General features: G+C 40.9%; 1 protein-coding gene across 1 annotated transcript in view; it reads right to left on the reverse strand.

The window, feature by feature from the left end:
- wdpcp (WD repeat containing planar cell polarity effector) overlaps positions 1-19785 on the reverse strand; it is an 85415-nt gene that overhangs the window by 32724 nt on the left and 32906 nt on the right. The window contains 7 exon segments of the mRNA XM_034682307.1: positions 2326-2366; positions 2368-2462; positions 9580-9694; positions 10680-10739; positions 12203-12273; positions 14600-14650; positions 18181-18225. Of these exon segments, the coding sequence (XP_034538198.1) occupies positions 2326-2366; positions 2368-2462; positions 9580-9694; positions 10680-10739; positions 12203-12273; positions 14600-14650; positions 18181-18225 (478 nt within the window).

The following is a 19785-nucleotide window of genomic DNA, read 5'->3' on the forward strand; positions in this document are numbered from 1 at the left end:
GGAAAGTTATTAGAGTATCTCAGTGATTTCGATTCATCAGCCAAGCCTGTGTGACCTGAGGGCTGTAAATCTCCCACATCTGTAGCCCCAAACACACCTCTCTTGTCCTTCCCCAATTCTGTTTTTGTTGATGTCTATGGTTGTTTTTTATCTTCCATTATTAATGTGTGGTGTGTGTTTTGGTCTGTCGGGCTTGTTGTTTTAGTGATGTGCATATTTTTGGGAAGGTCCGCCACGCTCTATGGGCCACAACAAAGAGACGCACAGTAATGAGCTCTCGTGGTGCTTGAGGGAGGGGGCACACACTCCCACAGAAAACACACACATACATGAATGCATGCATGTATAAGCACAGATACACATGTACATATATGTAGAGGCACTGGTGTAATACGTGTATTTGAACATAGACAAAAAGTGCAAAAACACATTTCAGAAGCACTTTTAGAGAAGGTGAAGTTGTTGTTCTGAAACTGTGACCCTGCCTTTAGTTACACCATAGCTCATTCACCTTCACACACAGTCTCATAACCATACAGGCTTACCATACACTCTATACCTCCAGTCACACTCCCTGACACAAAGATACAGCAAAACCAAATTGAATGGCCATCACACAAACACAAACACGCGTCTATGACTCCGTAAGTAAACGGCCAGAAGAGTGGCTGTGGTCTGACATGTTGTGCATGCAGAATTACAGGAGTGTACCTTTAAAAATTCATAAAAAGAACAAACCCCCTAGAAATTGACCCTAGCACCCTATCCCCTCGAAAGGGTTTTAAAGGCCAGAAATGTAGAAATTAATAAATCGACCAGCTGTACTGTATGAGTAGAGCAGATTGAGGTTCAGTGGTCCATGTCTGCCCTTCTTGCCCCCTCAGGGGGAATATTTGCTTTGGACACGAACTACAGAGCCAAATTAAAATGATGGAAGTACATGTGATGATAAAGGGAACAAAGAGTTAACCCAAACAGCTGAACGGGAGATCACTGACAGATTAGAAATGGGAAAAGAAGAAAAGAAAAAAAATTCTGAAAATCACCGGGTTAATAACACACTCTATATCTACCCCAGCATGCCCCCTCCATCCCTCCATCCCTACCCATCTCTTACCGTCTTTTAGTCTTTTTTTTTGCTGGGGTTTGCTGGTCAGCAATAATCAAAAACCACTTTCTGTGTGCCGGATTAGTTTAGCCCCCCCCATCATCGTCCCCCACTCTCCTTCTCCAGCTTAGCCCACTGGACCAGGGCTATGTGTATGTAGTTGTGCATGTGTGTGTGTGTGTGTGTGTGTTTGTCATGGGGATGGGTAGTTGGGTGTACATGCGTGCACATGTGTGTATAGTGCAGGTCCGCCGGCACATCCACTGACAGAGGTCTGTACTATATAGGGAGGCTGTGTGGGGCGGATGGTGGGAATGGGGGTGTCTTATCAGGACTATGCTTCTGGAGACAGACACACGATTGCTTTTATACACGGACACATGCACGCGCATTAACACCCACACACACCTTAACAAAAGGGCCTGGCAGTAATGTGATAATGCCAGGTTAGCAGTTAGCCTGCTAGTGATGGAGGACACAGTATAGTTTTTGTTTTGGGGAAAGGGGGAACGGTATGTGCATAATCTGACCTGTTACTAACACCTACAGAAACACTCCCATATCACAGAGCCTCTCAGTACACACCTGTGTGACAGGAAAGTATTTGAGTTATAGGCCACCTGGTATATATTCCCATGGTGACAACATTAAATCTACTGATACAATTCCCTCTGTTTTTCATAAACTACAAGAAAGAACTGAACAATTTCATTCTTGCTAATATCATTCAAAATAGGTTTTGTATTGTCCTCCTAGACTGCCAGCAAATAAGATAACTGTTAGATAAGTGATGTACCTGAACTCCTACATCCAAAAATAACTTAAATTTCATTATCAGTCAATATTCGGAGCACACTTTTTACACACTTCGTTCTTGCTAGCAACCAATTCTAGCTTTTATACCACGTACAGTATAGCTTTTGGCTGTTGTGAATGATTTTGCACTAGTTAGGTTTTTGTTTCGAGCTGCGTCAGCATAAAACTCCATCATACAAGACATAGAAAAGGTTTTTAAATGAAGGTCTTATGGCTGGATGTAGAAGGATTTGGACAGTGATATAGGAAACAGTTTTCTTTTTTCTCTTCTTTCTCTTGATCTTGTCCCTTTGACTCTCACTTTCCTCCTTTCCTCTCTCTTGCAAACACCAGTAGGTGCACACACACAGTGAAGTACACACATTACAGATGCACACGTCCTTCAATGACTTCCACCGTACCGTGATTCAGAGGGTGAGAGTTTGTCTGTTCGCCTGCCAGTCCTCAGGGGTGTCCTGGTTCTTTTGGTTCAGGTAGACTGCAGCCACTTGGCTCTGCTCCAGGAAGGACAGCAGAATGAGCCTGTCGCTCAGCACCACTGGGGATGACATCACCGCACTTGTTATTCAATGTCATGACTCATAACAGAAAACAATATTGTTAAGGTGACACTTAAAGAGTTCACTGTCTCCTTCATAGCAGTAAATTATGATAAAATATCAGCACATAATAATATAATAATAATAATAATAATAATAATAATAATAATAATACACTATATTTATAACGCACTTTTCATTTCAAGGAATCTCAAAGTGCTACAGGCACACAGTAAAAACAAACTTGAACATTTCTTAAAAGGAGTACTTAAATAAGTCCAAAAGCATCTTTAAAGAGGAAAGTCTTAAATGTTTCTTAAAAGCATCCACAGTCTGTGGGGTCCTGAGGTGGCTGGGCAGGGAGTTCCACAGACGTGGTGCAGCAGCACAAAAGGCCCGATCTCCCCATGGGCCAGAGCTTGGTTCTGGGAGGGTGGAGAAGGTTCTGATGTGCAGAGCGTGAATTCCGGGTTGGGGTTTTGCTGGATGAGGAGTTCTTTTAGGTATGGTGGGGCGTTTCCATAGATGCACTGATGGGTGATGCATAGTTATCACTTACAGTTAGGTTCCCATCTGTCTAACAGTCTTTTTCATTATAATTATGATGCCTTAAATGAGGAAACTTGACCACAGAAATTAAATTCCCCTGGTAAACTTAGGCTGAAATTGGTAACTCTTAGATCCACATGAAATAAGGACTGTGGCATTCAAGAGTTTTGTTGTTATCTTCTGTGGGAATTCAGTTTTAAAAGTCAAAGAAGTTCAGTTCAGTTGGTTACAGCAGGGTGTGGGTGAGAAGGACCCTGGAGTAAAGCGGAAGGATCTCAGTTAAACAACTTTGTGGATCAAAATTGTAACTGTTTTAACTGTTTTTGTATTTGTGAATGATATATGTTAAGGTGCTCAATGTTTTCAATGTGCCTTGGATCTTTTTGACATTGGAAATTAGGGAAACCCCAATGTCCTTTTGAGGATAAATAAAGCTTTGAAATGAAATGAAATTTTAAATGAAAACTATTTGATTGGTTCTCCAGATAGAGTATAAAAGAGAGTGCTGTAAATCAAATTTACTGTTTTGTGACTGAATGCTGACGATGGCAAATCAAGGTGGTTGATGAAACTTCAAACACATGTTAACATCAAGCGGCAACCTACGATCTAAAAATATGAGTCCCATGTGGAAGTGCTAAAAACTGCAGTTCATCGAGGATCTGCTTGAGGCTGGCTCTGGAAGTACTGGAAGTCACATACACATGAATGGGAAAAAGATATATTTACAGCAGAAATAAACATTTTAACAGCCTGGTACAAAAGACGAGTGTAGTCTGGATAGCTAATTTCTTGATCGGCACACACTGTATGGAGGGTGAATTTTTTCCTACGCGGCAATTTCAAAGATATTTAGATTACGAGTCTTCAGGTGGGAACACTAGCTGTTGGCTAGGAGGCTCAAACTCCGCCTCTTTACGTCACACTGGCTGGACAGAAGCAATATGGCTGCCGCCAACGATTGACCTCAAAAAGATCTTCAGAATCAGATGGGTGACGTCACAGATCCTACGTCCATATTTCATACAGTCTATGGTTAACATCTAAACAAATATCAAACTAACGTTTGATGAAGATTAAGGGTAAACCTGTTGGGATGATTTCTGTATCTGTCAGAGTGATGTCAAAACTCACCTGATATCACTGTCATAGACCAAAAGCAGAGATCTTTTTGAGATTTCTCTGGTATTTAAACATTTCTATGTCAAGCTCACATTAAAAACTGAAGAAGTTTGATTCTTATTCTATTTCTTTATACAGGTAGTCAAATTTAACCTTGATGTAAATATCCCTATATTGAAATCTGTGAGTAAATTAAAGATTTTTTTTCCAGTTGGTAAGCTAGATATTATGCACAGATATCATCCAGCCTGATGGCATCTAGTCTAGACTCTGTGAGTCACTGAATCTATCAGTTGCTCCTTATATGAATGTACAAAATGAAATTGTATGTTTGTATTTAAACATCTTTTTCAGGCTGATCGTCATGTGATCACTCCACTTCACCACAGTGACATTTTTTATTTTCCCTGTTTAACTGCATGAAAAAGTTTAACAACTTGAGAGTTGGAGTTTCAGTCTCTCTTCTTCCTTGTCTCTTCTCTCCTCCTCTCTTTTTACCTCTTATTCTTTTAACTTATTTCCTCCCCTCCTCTCTCCCTTTTCCTGCATCCTCTCTTCTCCTCTCCCCTGCCTCCTTCATTCTTTGTATCTCCTCTTTACTCCTCTCTCTGTGCCTGACAGTGTACAACAGGCTCTAAGGCCTTTTTGTGGTAGAAGAACACACTTGATCCTGCTCAACTCTTTAGGAGCTGCATGGAAACGCTGATTAGCAATTAAGCCCCCCTCTCCTTCAAATTAATCTGTTTATGAAACCAATTAAATGGAAAGGAAGGGGGGGTTGTTACACATGTCTCTCAGATATCCTGCTTTGAGTTGAACGAGTGAGGCTGCACCCCGAGATTTAGAAATCTAACCACCAATTAAGCATGGCATGTGTGTATTTATAAACGTGAGGGTATAAATCATCCTGTTGTGTGAAAATTTCAAATTAATATGCAAATATGTAAAGGCGGGATGTGAAACATCGCTCGAAAAGATGGAAAAACTAACATCTCAAATCAGGTCATCTGAGTCAGTCCATCCTTATACTAAAGTTGGATTATGAAGCATTTGTGATAAAAAAAACTGGTTCAGGGCTTTAACTGTTATGAAATACAGCCATTAACGATGCCTTGGCTTTCCCAAACAACATTTAATGCAATAGTAAGCGTCTTTGTAATAGATTACAGTCAAATCAAGTTAAATGCAGTTTAGTATTGATCTCTATGGGTGTCTATAAACGGGATTAGGTTTAATCCCATTCATTCCTAAATGAAGAAGGGGATACCAATCCAGGCTGTGGTCCAATCTGGGACCAGGTGGCTGATTTAGCATTAAGGGCTAGACCTTCATGACCCATGCTGATGCAACCCCCTGACTGACACACACACACACACACACACACACACACACACACACACACACACACACACCACACACACACACACACCCACACACACACACGCTCACACACACGCTCACACATACTTTGAGTACATTCATTAAAGCCCTTAAAACTCATGGACAGATATAAATATTAATTTTACTTTCAAGCCAGAAATCGTGCTTCATGCATGCTCAGTTACACACACCAACACACATTCACACCCACAAGGATGAAACCAACCACATGTTCATGCACAGGTTCTTATTCACATGAAAACACAGACAGAAACACACACACACACGCACACACACACACAGACACACACACACACACACGCACACATATGCACACAGTCCTCTAAATCCATTTAATGCCATCTCCTCAGCAGCATGTTGACATAAGAGGCCAATGGGCTTAACCAAAGCACATTTCAACATGGGTAAATGAAACCTGCTATGAAAAATCACTTAAGGATGCTTAATCGTGGAGCATATGCGCAGCTTGGCCCAGCCATTGGCCAAAGGAAGCCGGTAATACTTTGATGGTGTAAAATATATGTAATCTACCGCTCCGTATGATGCAATCAGAGCTCATGGTTGAAACAGGAAGGTAACCAGCATTGAGGATACAAAGTTTAAGAGAGGACAGTAAGCCGCCTGCTTTGTCACACCGTGAAACAAAAACAGACCTGGCTGACGTCTCTTGTTGTCTCAGAGAGGCATACATACAACCATGCAAATCTGAAAAGGGATTTTCTTCAGCATTCAAACCCTGAGAAACGTTTTTGTTTTAGAAAGTTGTCAAATCCTGTTCTGAAAATGTAAAGAACTCAGTCATGTGTAGTGACCGCTGGTTAGCAGCAGGCAAGAAAGTTAGACTAGAATGAAAACAACTTGTCTATTCGTGTATTAACAGGTTAGCGATAAGTAATGTTTTTCAGCTTTCTTCCTCATCACCTGTGTTTGTACATTGTAATTAGTTGTATTGCTGTGTTAAATACTTGATTCTGATTGGTCAAAACAACTGCCGCTAGGGACAACCTGATCATACATGTCAGACATATCAACCTGTGGAAAGGATTGATGACACATCAAGTATTCTGTTAATAATGATTTCACCTCTCTTTGTTGACAGTGTGACAAAAATGTTACTTTCTCATAACAACATGGAGGAGGAGCAGAAAACTTTAGATTGGAGGTTAAAGGCTGACCAGTCACCAGCAGAGAAAAGAAAATGAGAAGCGGGAAATTAGCGAGGGTTCTTAAAACACACTAAGGGCTGAGTGAAAGAGATATCAACTAAAATGAACAGACACACAGCAACCCCAAACTGCTACAAGAGGTGAGCTGTGTAAGTGTTACAAGACTAGTTGAGTGAGAAGAAGATGCCAACAGAAAAGTTACAGGGAAGTGGTGTTATATTCTACATCTATTAAGACTGGTAATGAAAAAGCACTCATGTTGAGACTTTATGTTTAATAAAAATGTTAAGTTAAATGTTTCTTCGACCCGGAAGTAGACTGATAAGAATGTCATTGACATGGAAGTGCTTCCAACTGTCAAAACAAAGGACCTATTTTTATTTTTTGCTGTAAAAATAAATCATTTTTAAATGAATAATCTTTTTAGATCAATATTTTGCAATGCCAGATTGTTATACAGTTTTTCAAAAGTATCATAACACTAAGATTGAAAGCTGTACGATATTTGTTTATCTATAAAACTGTTTGAAAGGAAGAAGCATTTCTTTCTGTCCCTTCAACACTGTTGGATTCTGCTGAAAGGCAGAAGTAAACCACATCAGTAAACATTCTGATTGGCTAAGCACATATCGATAGACAAATCAATCATTTTTGACAGAAGCCAACTCTAAACACTTATGTCTAAACCGGATTCAGATAATTCAGGTCAAGACATTTTTGGTAAGAGACAGATGATATTTCAGAGCCAGAAGTTAAATGTGTTTATCTTCTACTATACAATGTAAAGAAAAGAAAGGAATTGTTGTAAAGATATGGGTGATTACATATCAACAGCTTAGCATAACCTGAGAAGTATACAACTTAATTTGAACTTAAATAAGGAGAATTTATTAAAGAACAGTACTTGGCCTTTGTTTTTTGTCTTGTCACTTTTGGTCAAATAAAACACTCTAAAGTGGCAATGTCCTTTTTGTTTTATCAACTAAATAATTAATCGAGGGTGAATATGCTGATTATAAAAAAATAGAAATAGTCCACTATCATAGCCAAGTATATGACTTCTTTAAAATCTTACATTGCAGAGATTGTATAAATACTTCAATATAGGGAAACAAAAAGTCATTTGTGCACAGCACATGTCACAACAAAACACTCATACACACTTCAGACACACACTGACTCTACCTGTAAACTGTTTCAGTAGTTGTGTGTTGTAAATGTACTCGGCGGTGTGATCTGGTCAGGACCTCGATTCTAATTGTCTCAGACTAATTTAACAAGTAACAGATGTGAGAACAGCCCCCTAACACACACACACACACACACACACACACACACACACACACACACACACACACACACACACACACACACACACACACACACACACACACACACACACACACACACACACACACACACACACACACACACACACACACACACACACAATCCCCGGAAACACCCCTCTCACAACCATTACTCTAATAATTAGAGCCTCTGAGGCTTTGAATGGAGCGCAGTGGGAGGTGAGTGGGTGTGTGTGCACCTGAGTGTGTGCGTGCCTCGATGTGTGCCATTGTGTACGTGTGCCTGTTCAAGTCTGTGTGTGTGTTTTCTTGTTAATGTGAGCGGACATACAGTAAGTGCTTGTCTCTATTAAAAAAAATACAAGAAGCATGTGCGTCTATATTTACACATGTATGCATGAGAGAGCAGGTGTGTGTGTGTGTGCTTGTTTTGGTGTACGTGAGAGACTGTGTGTGTTCATGTGTGAGTGAGTGTTGTGTGTGTATACACTATGGGGGCTTTATCAGGTGTCTGGAGACTCCGGACGGAAGCAAGGAGGGCGGTGTTATGAACAAATAATTGATACAGAAAGAAAGAAATAATTAGCAGATTTGGGCCGGTGTCCACGGGTCTCTTATTCTCTCCTGCCAGGTCTGCGGAGCGAGGGAGCGCAGTGTGAGGGGGGCGGTGCTCCCTGGAGGAACTTGCGATGGAGGAAAAACACTGATGGATGCTCTTAAGGGAAGGCCCCTGGACACACACAGCACAAAAGGATTTGCCCGCAATTAGCTAGCAGAGTTGCCTGGCTCACCTGTGGCACCTGTTATGTGTTTGTGTGAGGCGGCGAGCGCGCGTGAGAGTGATTGCGTGACAAAGCAGCGAGGAGAGTGCGGATTGTGTGTGCGTGTGCCTGTGCGTGTGTTTGTGTGTCTGTGTGTGTCAAGCTGCATGTGTGGTGAGCAGGTGTCAGAACACAGTGGGTGCTGACATTGTGAGAGAAGGTGCATGGTACATGGTTTTTGTGGTTTAAAAACACAACAAAATTTGAATGCTAACACGTCTGTGTTTATTTTTGTATGTGCAGGGCTGTGGGCAGAGATAGGTGGCCTTACACTGTGGCTGGAACAAAGACGTTTGTGTTCCTAAATCTGCTTAAACCACAGTGAACCTTTATGTCACATATAAACTATGATTTCATTTGGTGAATGCAAAAATCACTACAATACAGGAGAAAGGATTCTTCACCTCCATAACAGCCGTGATGGTTACACAACCGCTCTAATTAGCATCAGCAGCACCAGAGAAACCAAAACCACCGTCAGAAATGTCTGAAGGCTTTATTACATTGGGCACCAAGGCCGGATTAAAGAGTGAAAAGCATTTCTAAAGAATTTAACTCCTATAGAGTACATTGTATGCCACAGGCAACAAAACAAATCTTACTGAAGCTGAATGTTAAATAAACATAGAGGGTGAACATGTCTCACACCAACCTGCATGTTTTATGGTCATTGTTTTATACTGTGTGTGTGTGTGTGTGTGTGTGTGTGTGTGGAGGGGTGACTGTACGCGTCGGTGTTTAACTAACCATCAGTCACAGTGCTGGCTGGTAGTCGGCCCACTAATGTGCGGTCTATAAACACCTGCTCAAGCTGAGGTCCATTCAGGGTCAGGGTCACAAGAATTCCACTGCTCAGCATCACCTGCAAGCACCACACATCCACACACAAAGGAAACAGAAGTTAATGTACAAGATTAATAGATAAAGAGATTCAGTAGTTATAGAAGCTTTAATGCTTTAAACTATGAAGGCAAGATGAAGCATACAAAATTAAGGCAATAAAATGCAGTGAAATAATAAAAATGATTGAGATTGTTAGGGAATTTAACCCTTTATGAACTTTCTACTGAATTTAAATTCACCCCAAATTTCTGTGAAAAGTTTAACAGTCAATTTTGTGCCTACAAGTTGTCAAAGTGAGAAGAATATGGTCATCTTAGTTTAGGTATTTTGGGCCGTTCTGCACACATGGCGTCTTTTGCAAGTCAGTCTAAGAGGAGGGATCTCTGCTCTGTTTCTTTTACATCATACAGTATATTTTCATTTTTTAAAACTGAACCTTCTTTCTAAGGTAGTCTGAATTAAACATGCTGTCTAAGTCTCAAAATGAAAGTTAAGACAAGTCAGCAATATAACACAAAGGTACAAAAAGACAGAACCTTTATGACAAAGACGAAATATGTGGCAATACATACAAGTTTGTACTTATTTTGAAAAATACTTGACTTCCATACCATAGTTTTTTTTTTTATTAATTTCCCCCACAGTATCAGCATTCCCAGACTCACTATTCAGTTGACTTTAAATATGATAAAAATGTATATATTCCAAACATTTTAATAATCCAAAAAACAAGGAGGCTTGTTTTACTTTGTCAAGACTAACAAGAGTAAGCCTTGAATGAACAAAAACTTTTGTGACATAATTTAGATGTCACTATTTGAGAAGTTTCATATTAGCTCAAAAAGACCTGGTAATTGCCATTACAGCTCAGTGAAGCTTTTCTTCCGATAGCCTAGTCTGAGCAGACCATGGGAGGTACGTCCAGCTTCTGCCACATTCTGAACATGGAAGGAGTGTGTGTGTGTGTCTGTCTGTGTCCATCTCAGGCTGATGAGGGTGTGTACCTGGCAGCGATGTTTGCTCCTCCATCTGGTCTGAATGCAGGTGTTGGTCTGCAACAGCTCCTGGATGAGCACGATGGATAAACAGAGAGAGAGAGAAAAAAAAGTAAAGTAGAACAAACAGAACAGGGTACACTGCAGCCCAAGCACCTCATATAACTCATAACCACAGGTACACAGGAGCTGATGCAATTCCACTGCTTGCAATTGGATACAAAAACACCATCTGTACTCATTTTTTGTGGCCATATTTGTATGTCATATATTTAGAGATAAGCTGGTAGAAGTGATGTCTGCTTGTCTCTTCAAAACTTGTGCCAAGTGTACCAGGAGGTACGAACTTATATGGTATTTTTATTGAATAGTAAACTGTATGAGATACTTAATTGTTATTATATATCCTCAATATTTGATTTTAAATATATATATATATGTATATGTTTAAATGTGTTTTTGATGCTCGAAGTTCTATTTTTTTTACCTCATTTTCTCAAGTTTTTGGTCATGCGATAACTTCTATGTTAAAACTAAGTTGCCAATTCACCTAATACTTGATTCCTGCTTCTGTTTTGACGTAATAAAAGTGTCTTTTTGGGGGGTATGCTTTGTCCCCACAGGTGTCCACTGCAGCAGTTCCTGCTCACAGAGGGGCAGAGGGGTGGGAGCAGGTAAGGACTGCTTGTGTGTGTGTGTGTGTGTGTGTGTGTGTGTGTGTGTGTGTGTGTGTGTGTGTGTGTGTGTGTGTGTGAGTGAGAGTGAGAGTGTGTGAGTGTGAGTGAGAGTGTGTGTGTGTGTGTGTGTGTGTGTGTGTGTGTGTGTGTGTGTGTGTGTGTGTGTGTGTGTGTGTGGGTAAGGTCAGTCATTCCTGCCACATTCCAAACCCAGCTGGGGTGATTGGATGGGAGGAGAGTGGGAGGGCAGAGGAGGAGGAAGGTGGGGTGTGGAGGTGAGCTGGGGTGTTTCTCGTTTCAGACAATGGTTGCGGGCGAAAGGAAGGAGGTGGATGTGTATGTGTGTGTGTGTGTGTGTGTGTGTGTGTGTGTGTGTGTGTGTGTGTGTGTGTGTGTGTGTGTGTGTGTGTGCGCGTGTCTGCGCAACAGCCAAAGACAAGTTCCAGCAAACAAAGCTAGGTCTGTACGGCCACAAGTACAGAGGGGACGAGGGGAGGGGAGGAAGAGGGGGATGAATGAGGAGAGAGGAAGGGAAGGAGGAGGAAGAGAAGGAGGGAGGAGGAGAAGGGATGAGGGGGCAGCCTGCAGCCCCCTGATCCCCTCAAATATCCCCCTCGATGACAGAGCTCGGCCGAAAGAGAGGTGATGACAGAGGAGAGGAGAGAGAGGAGAACAAACGAGAGCAACAGGGAGAGTGAAGGGAGAGAGAGAAAAGAGAGAGAATGCCCCTATTTGTTAATCAATCGGCCGTTTCGGAAAGGGAAAACTCTGAAATCCCCTGAGGGAGGAAGACGACAAGGGGGGGAGAAGGCTGAGAGGGGAGGTGGTGGAAGGTTTAACAGAGGAGGCGGGTACCTCCAACTCCTTCAGCGAATCACGGAGTTTCTCCGGTCGGCGGTTCCTGGGGGTCCATGAGTAGCCTCGAGCTATGGAGGAAGCAATATAAGAAATGTCTAAAGATCATGTGACTGAAAGTTTTAGATGCAGACAAGTTACATTTTTAAAGAGGGTCCTCATGGGAATTCAGAAGAATGTAGCACTAAAATCAGAGAGGGTAAAAGGGTCAAAGTCTGTATCCAGGATATGATCTCTGTATGAGGAGGGGTGACATGAGGAATAAAGGGTGGTGACAAGATGGTCAGGTGAATGTTTACAGACTGACAGTTGCACTGATGGACTCATAAACTAGCTTCATCCTGACTGCAGGAACAAATCCTGAGAGTACTGAAACATTTCCCTGATGTATGAATTGACTGAACAAATGCATTTTTTAATAGCTGGTTATTTTCTTTGCTTTAATATCAACTTCAATGAATTACACTTTAGTTTTTGAAATTTTGTTTGTATGAAACAAGTGACATGAGAGTGTGATCTCAATGTTTCTCTTCTTCCTGCCAATTCATTGAACCTAAATAAATAAGTAAATCAAAAAATCAACATGTTGATCGTGTATAAAGTATTCCCTTATTGCATGTTGCTAATTGCACGTGCTAGTACTTGTGTCTGTTCTAATCAACATAATGAGTGCTCCATGATATAAATGAAAGTCATACAACTGTAACTGGTATTGTACTATTTGTACAAGTACCTATTATCATGTATATTTGTTTACTCTTTGTTTTCCTAGTGACAAGAATGAAGCATAGATCATTGCTACACGCCACAGCTTTAAATCCAGAGCTGTTTGCATTGTCTGTTCCTATAGGCTTTTAAAATGAACAGAAAATATATGCATCACAGCGCAAAACACAAACAAGTAAGCAATTAAATCAAGACAAACTAAATCAAAGCATATAATCATTATTGACAACACAACTGGCTTTAATCTGAGTTTGAAATAAGTGTTTCACTAACTAAACCCACAATCAGCAAAAGCTCAATAGAGGTTTTATGAAAGGCCACCTTAACGATCCACTAAGAGTTATCATGTGTTACTGAGCTACTGAGTTACTGTATTACTATTTAATCATTTAAAGATCAACTTTCCGGGGCGCTGTTGGCCTAGTGTTCTAAGGGTGCGCCCTAAATACAGAGGCTACAATCCTTGTTGCAGCAGTCGCAGGTTCAACTCCCGGCCTTTACCATTTGCTGAATGTCTTCCCCCACTCTGTACGCCCCACATATCCTGTCCCACACCAGCTTTCCTTTCCAATAAAGGTAAATTGCTCAAAAACATAACTTAAAAAAAGAAAGATCAATTTAACATCAAGTGTTATAAAATAATACAAACTCAAAGGTTATTCCCTGAAGATTATTGTATCTTCTTTAAGTGTCTAGTGTCACCTTCGCTAACATTATGCAAGCTGCACTTTACACACATATGTGTATGTATATATGTATGTATGTGTATATGTATACACTTGTACACTTAAAGACATACACACAAACTGATGTAGTCACATTGCATATTTTTGACCACCATATCCCCATAGCAGCAAAAGTCTGAAGTCTGCTGCTTACAGATTGATTTAGCAGCACTTAAAGGAGGGAAATATTCTTCTGAAAGCAAATGTCCCTTCAAAAACACACACACACTGGTCCTCGAGGAGAAGCAAATATTTAATTGTGAGGATTTTGGCGCTCTTGAGTTGAGTTATCTCCCAAATGCAACCTCACAGCACATATCTCAACACGTACCACACCAAGGCCCCTTCATTTTAATTTCCCAGCACTCCCTTTTTCCCTCCATCTCTAGTGGTTAAACAGAGGGAGTGAAGGATATGAAAAAAAACAGCTAATTGAATTTGTGCATCTGCTTCTGCCCACGCACATACACAAAATTCAGTAGGAGGGGAAAAAAGAGGAAAGGAGGGACTGCTGTTTTCAGTATGGGGCAATCACTCGCCTATCTGTTTATTTTCTACAGTCTTTCTTTTCATCTTTACTGGAACAAACCATTAAGGAGTGGGATTCTCTATTAAGAATGAGTGGAAAGAGGAGGTAAACAGATGCATGCAAATGAGGGTGTGGAGGGCGGAGGGTTGAGGGAGGAGGGGGTCAGGGGAGAGAGGAGGGAGGGGAGGGCAAGGGGATGAGTGTTCGTCTCCTGATAAGGGTGTTTGTATTCCACAACTGGGCGAAAAAGCAGAGAGAGTGAAGGGAGGAGAGGAAGTAGAAGAGTCAACGATGAGGACAGCAGTTTCTGGAAGATGAATTTGTAAGATATTTATGGAAGTGAACACAAACAAAATAAAAAATGAAAAACTTGACAGTTTAAATGATTCTTTTTGAGTCTCTCAATGGGGAACTTACCCTCACAGAAATGGAGTTTCTCATTGTAGTAATGATGCTCAAGTGGATTGGCTGGAAATAAGAAAAAGAGCCACATGTAAGGTTAGATTTTGAGTATAAACAGTGTACAAAAGAGTATGATTGATAGTAAAAATGATTCCAGTGTGTGGGTGTGTGATTCGATAATGAGGAACATGAAAATGAAGTGGAGCTCAAACATCCCCCTGGAGCTCCAAGCGACCTTGTTGGCACAGTGTAACCCATAACCATGCCTCATGGCCCGGTCGCCATGAGCAAGAAAGTGGCCAGTCTGGTGGCCGGCCTCTCTGGCAGGCAGGAACACCTCCAGGATTAGTAGTATTAATCAGATAAGGGGGTGAGGGGCCAGACAGGCCCAGACATGGGCACCTGCTTTGGGGCTGGGCGGGGAGGGTTGGGGGATTTTTTTTTTTTTTGTATTTGGCTGCAGGGGACCCCCGGAGCTGCTCCAATGAGCCTGGGTCTACCTCTAGTGGGGGGAAGTGGGAGTACACATGATCCACTTTAATAACACAGGAATTAGAGCTAGCAAGACCAAACATAATAAAGTAAATGCATAAATTCACTGAAACATGCAGATCTAGTTTTTAGACTGTTTAATGCTCAACTGACTTTCAATCAGCTGTTAGATTCAATAGAACATCCCAGTTTAGTTGACAGTTCATTAGCTGCCCTTAGCATAAGTTGCTTCTACCATACTATTTCAAAGGTTTTTATGTTTGGCTAGAGAGTTGAGCTTGAGAGGTCTTCCTGTTACTTAGCCTAGCACTGCTGATATAAATTAGTCTAACTCTTTCTCTTTCTAACTGTCTCAACAGAAAAGGAACATTAAAGTTTTCTTTAGGGTAGCTTTATAGAAGGGCAATTTCACTAAAGTGAATTACTTTTAGCTCGGTTTAACTTTTAAGGGGTTAATTGAGATTTTTTTTTACACATGTAACATAATCCTATATTAACACTGTTTTTTCTTAAGCTAAAAAAGTTCTTTAACTCTTAATGATAGATATCATTTCATTTGTGTGCTTTCCCAGGTTAGTTTTGGCTAGGCAGGGCTAACATGGAAATTTGTGTTTTGTGCTCCAATCAGGTTTAAAGCCGTGTCAATCAGAAAGAGATGATGGCTGTTGAGTTGTCTGATCAAATTGAAGCAAACAACTCTAACAAAGTTTTGAATTACAACATTATTTTGAAGTGCTTGCCCAAAAGGGAAAATAAATAGAAGAGGAAAAGAGAGTGACTAATAAAGAGGCTGGATATGAGTACATCTGGAATTGGCCTCTACTTAAGGCATGAGATTAAGTTGTAACTTAAAGGAGAGCCAGATTAAAATGAGAAAACAACTATTGCATGGTGTTGCTTTGGTCTAATGCTAATGGTACACTCACTTGAGACGTTGTTTTCATATTTTCACTCTTTCTTAACTGATTGCGCTTTTGTCCACATAAAGTATCTAATGTAAGAGTTTTGATCGTATATAGCATTATAGCATCTAGTGTACATGCATGCAACCTAGTATCATGACATGAGCAATTATTACACTGCTCTGTGAAATGCTGTGATACTTATGGATAGCGCCTCTGCTCCCCTGCTCTGTCTCTCCCCTCCTTCTCCTCCCCCTTTCCTTCCCCCACTCTGATATCAAGCCACACTTTAGTAATCCTCCAAATGAAAGGATTTGGAGCGAGAGCATCGTCTCTCCGCTGAAGATTGGAATGAAAGAGAAGGCAGCTTCTCAGATGAGAGAGAAGGGAGGAAACCCCATGATGAGAGGGAGAGAGGAAGAGACAGGGAGACGCTGTACACAAAATGAGCAAGAACAAAATATACATGTGAGAGAGACAAAAGAGAGGGAAATGTATGAAAGTGAAGCAGAGACATCTGAGACAGGCACTGTATGGAAAACCTACTGATGGAGAGAAGAGACAGTCAAAATCATCAAGAATTGTTCAATAGCAGAAAGCAGGGAATTCAACGACAGAATGTTTTTAACAGGACTTATGACAAGAAATGTCTTGAATATACTACACTAGGAGTGAGCTATAGCTTAGAGCTTCTTTGAAAGATAGAACATTTTAAACAACCAACAAACACAAAATAAAGACAATTTTGAAAAAAATCATTGATGATTCAAAGACTGATGAAAATAGTTAAATATTAATTATGAATTAATCAATCAAACAGTTTTGACCTGTTAATTGCAATGCAATTAAGGTCTGAAATCATTTTGCACACCACTGTTAAGCCACTGCAGATTTTTTTTGCTGTCTGCTGCAGCCATGACGGAAAAATAACAACAGCACTGTTATTTTGAAGAGCACATTTCACTTGTTTCACTAAAAAAACTCCCAGACAGCTCACCTGACAAATCAAAAGTGATATGCACATTGTGTCAAATGAAATGATCACAAGTTTAAGTTTAACATTCAAGTATGAGCTACCACCTACATGTCAGGTAAACTGGAGCAGCCAATCAGACTGCTGCTAGCTGGCAACTGCATCACAAAAGCCGGCAGAGCACTATTTTGGAGTGTGAAAATCACCAAAAACCTGTGGGTAAAACTATGACAGCGCTGCAGGGCTTGCTAAATGGGTGGCAACTGAATACAGAACAGTCAACATTGAGGAAGAGTTGATCCATTGGATTTACAAATCTAGATACTGGTAAGAGTACACTGTCCATAAAGCCTAAAACCCTCCTTAAATGCAAAGTAATGGAATGTTAAACATACAATTAAAATTGTGATCAGTTGTGATTAACCTGTAAGATTCAGCGGTTAATCACAATAAAAAATATTTGAAAGCCCTTGTGTTTATATTTAACACTTAGTTTGTAAAATACATTTGTCTAACTGTTATTTTAGCTTTGACTTGTACCTGGGATAAAAATAAATAAAAAAGGGTTGGATAACCATTTAAAACATCTACATTAAACATGTAGCACATACATATTGATGATATGATATGTGTAAGATAAATGTAAACTAACAGGTCCTATCAGCCTTCCTTGGGATGTTTAGTACGAAATACAAATATACAAAAAAAAAGAAAGAAGTGAAGGTGAAAGATATCTCATGACCTCACTGCTGTAAGGGAGCAATTTGAGCACTTCCTGATGATAAGTGAAGCCTCCTGGCCTGGGGCAATATGAGGCTGGACTACATGGGGCCTCATGCTATGTGATCTAGCAAAAAGTCAACAGTTTAGTCTTTCTATCGCTGTGTGTCAGGACCCCGGGTCAACAGGAACACAGGCAGGGTAAGAGATAGAACCACTGATGCCTAATAACCTGCGTGTTTGTGTGTGGTATGTGCATAAGGTTTTAGGGTGTAAATCCTATGCTCTAATAGCCAATGGATGAGCATATGTGTGGCTAACGGATGTTAGACCCCAAAACAGGCAAGACCAATAATTTGTGTGTCAGTGTGTGTGTTTAGGGCTTATGTGAGTGTGGGAGGCAGCACAAGGCCTTTCCTCATATATAAGGAAAGCACATAAATTCCGAAAACAAGACAAATGCAACTTATCTTAAACATAAACAGACATCCAATATAAACACTATTTACCTGGCTCTCCTTTATCGTAGTACTGATAGGTGCCAATATCTGTATCTGTGGGGCAAGAGAGAGAGGAGAGAGAGAGAAAGAGAGAGGGTGAGGATGATGAACATCTTGCTGTCAGGGAAAAGCAGAAGACAGATCAGCAATTTCGCACCGTGGGATAAACAATCGCTATCAGCCAGTGGCCTGTCCCGTCTGCCAGCACCACGGTTTGAGCTGAGATAAGGCCCTGTGAGGGGGGGGAAGGAGGAGGAGGAGGAGGAGGAATAGGGGGGGGTCCAAGCCAGAGTAGAGGAGGGGGAGCAGTGGGGTATTAATAAAGAGGGGAGTGTGCCTGAACCGTCCCACCTGAGGGGCTGACTCTGATTTACAAACATGCAACATATACATTTAAAAGAAGATGCACAGAATCAGCAGATAGCTGAAAGAACATATGACCAATATACACACAAACATGTAGCAAGCACAAACACACAGACTGATGGATACACACACACACACACACACAAACGCACACACAAACTGCTGAGCCGAGCCTTTTTTTGTCAGTGTTATTCCTGCAGGCCCAAAACTATAAGCAGCCAGACTCGGATTCGCACAACACATCGTTTCTTTATCGCTTCACGACTGTTGCTGCCTCTGCTGCTCCTGAGGCCAGGTCATACTAATACAACAGGAGAGCTGATGGCAGTCACACAAACACACAGACACAGCAGTTCACAACAACTTGACTTTTAGTTTTTATTTCTCATAACCTTGTGTATCAACTTTTTGACTTAAACAAAAGCTGGTATGTAACTTACTACAATACATTTAATCACTTTGACCTGTATTAATCAATGTTTTGGGCATCAACATTTACTCACATTTCTGAGCAACTTACATAAAAAAGCAACTCTAAGTTCTGCAGTTCCATGCTTTCAGCCAGTTTTAATCATAAATTGTATAAAATATGGACATAGTATCCTAGACGTCACCCATCTGTTCCTGAGCACTGTTTTGAAGCCAATCGACGGCGGCAGCCATATTGGAAATGCTGAACTCAACCAGGCAGAGTGTGACGTAAAGAGGCGGAGTTTGAGCCTCCTAGCCAACAGCTAAGTGTTCCCGTCCGGGAGTCAAGTCAGTCATGTCTTTATTTGGGCTAAAACTCATAATCTTAATATCTTCTGAACCGTCACGTTAGAAAAAAATTCGCCCCCTGTACAGTGTGTGCCGATAGAGAAATTAGCTACGTAGAGGCAAGCCGTTTTTTGAACCAGGCTGTAAACATGTTTATTAATGCTTCAAATATCGTCTTTTTTGAATGGGTGTGTATGTGGTTTCCGGTGTTTCTGCAGCCAGCCTCAAGCAGATTCTCGATGAATTGCAGTTTATAACACTTCCGCATGGGCTTCATAGTTTGAGACCGGAGGTTGCCGCTTGGTTTTAATACTTTGTTTTGGTTAACTATTCAGCATGAAAAACAGAGGTATGGTTGAGAGAGCTGAGCAACTAACAACCTAAAAAGCTGATATATTTCTAAAGGTGTTGGTTTACGGAACCCAGCCCAACATTTATCACATCTACAATAGAAAGTTCAGTCTGCTCTGGGTCAGCTGGATGTAGGCG

This window comes from Notolabrus celidotus, chromosome 4, assembly GCF_009762535.1.
Source record: "Notolabrus celidotus isolate fNotCel1 chromosome 4, fNotCel1.pri, whole genome shotgun sequence".
NCBI lineage: Eukaryota > Metazoa > Chordata > Actinopteri > Labriformes > Labridae > Notolabrus > Notolabrus celidotus.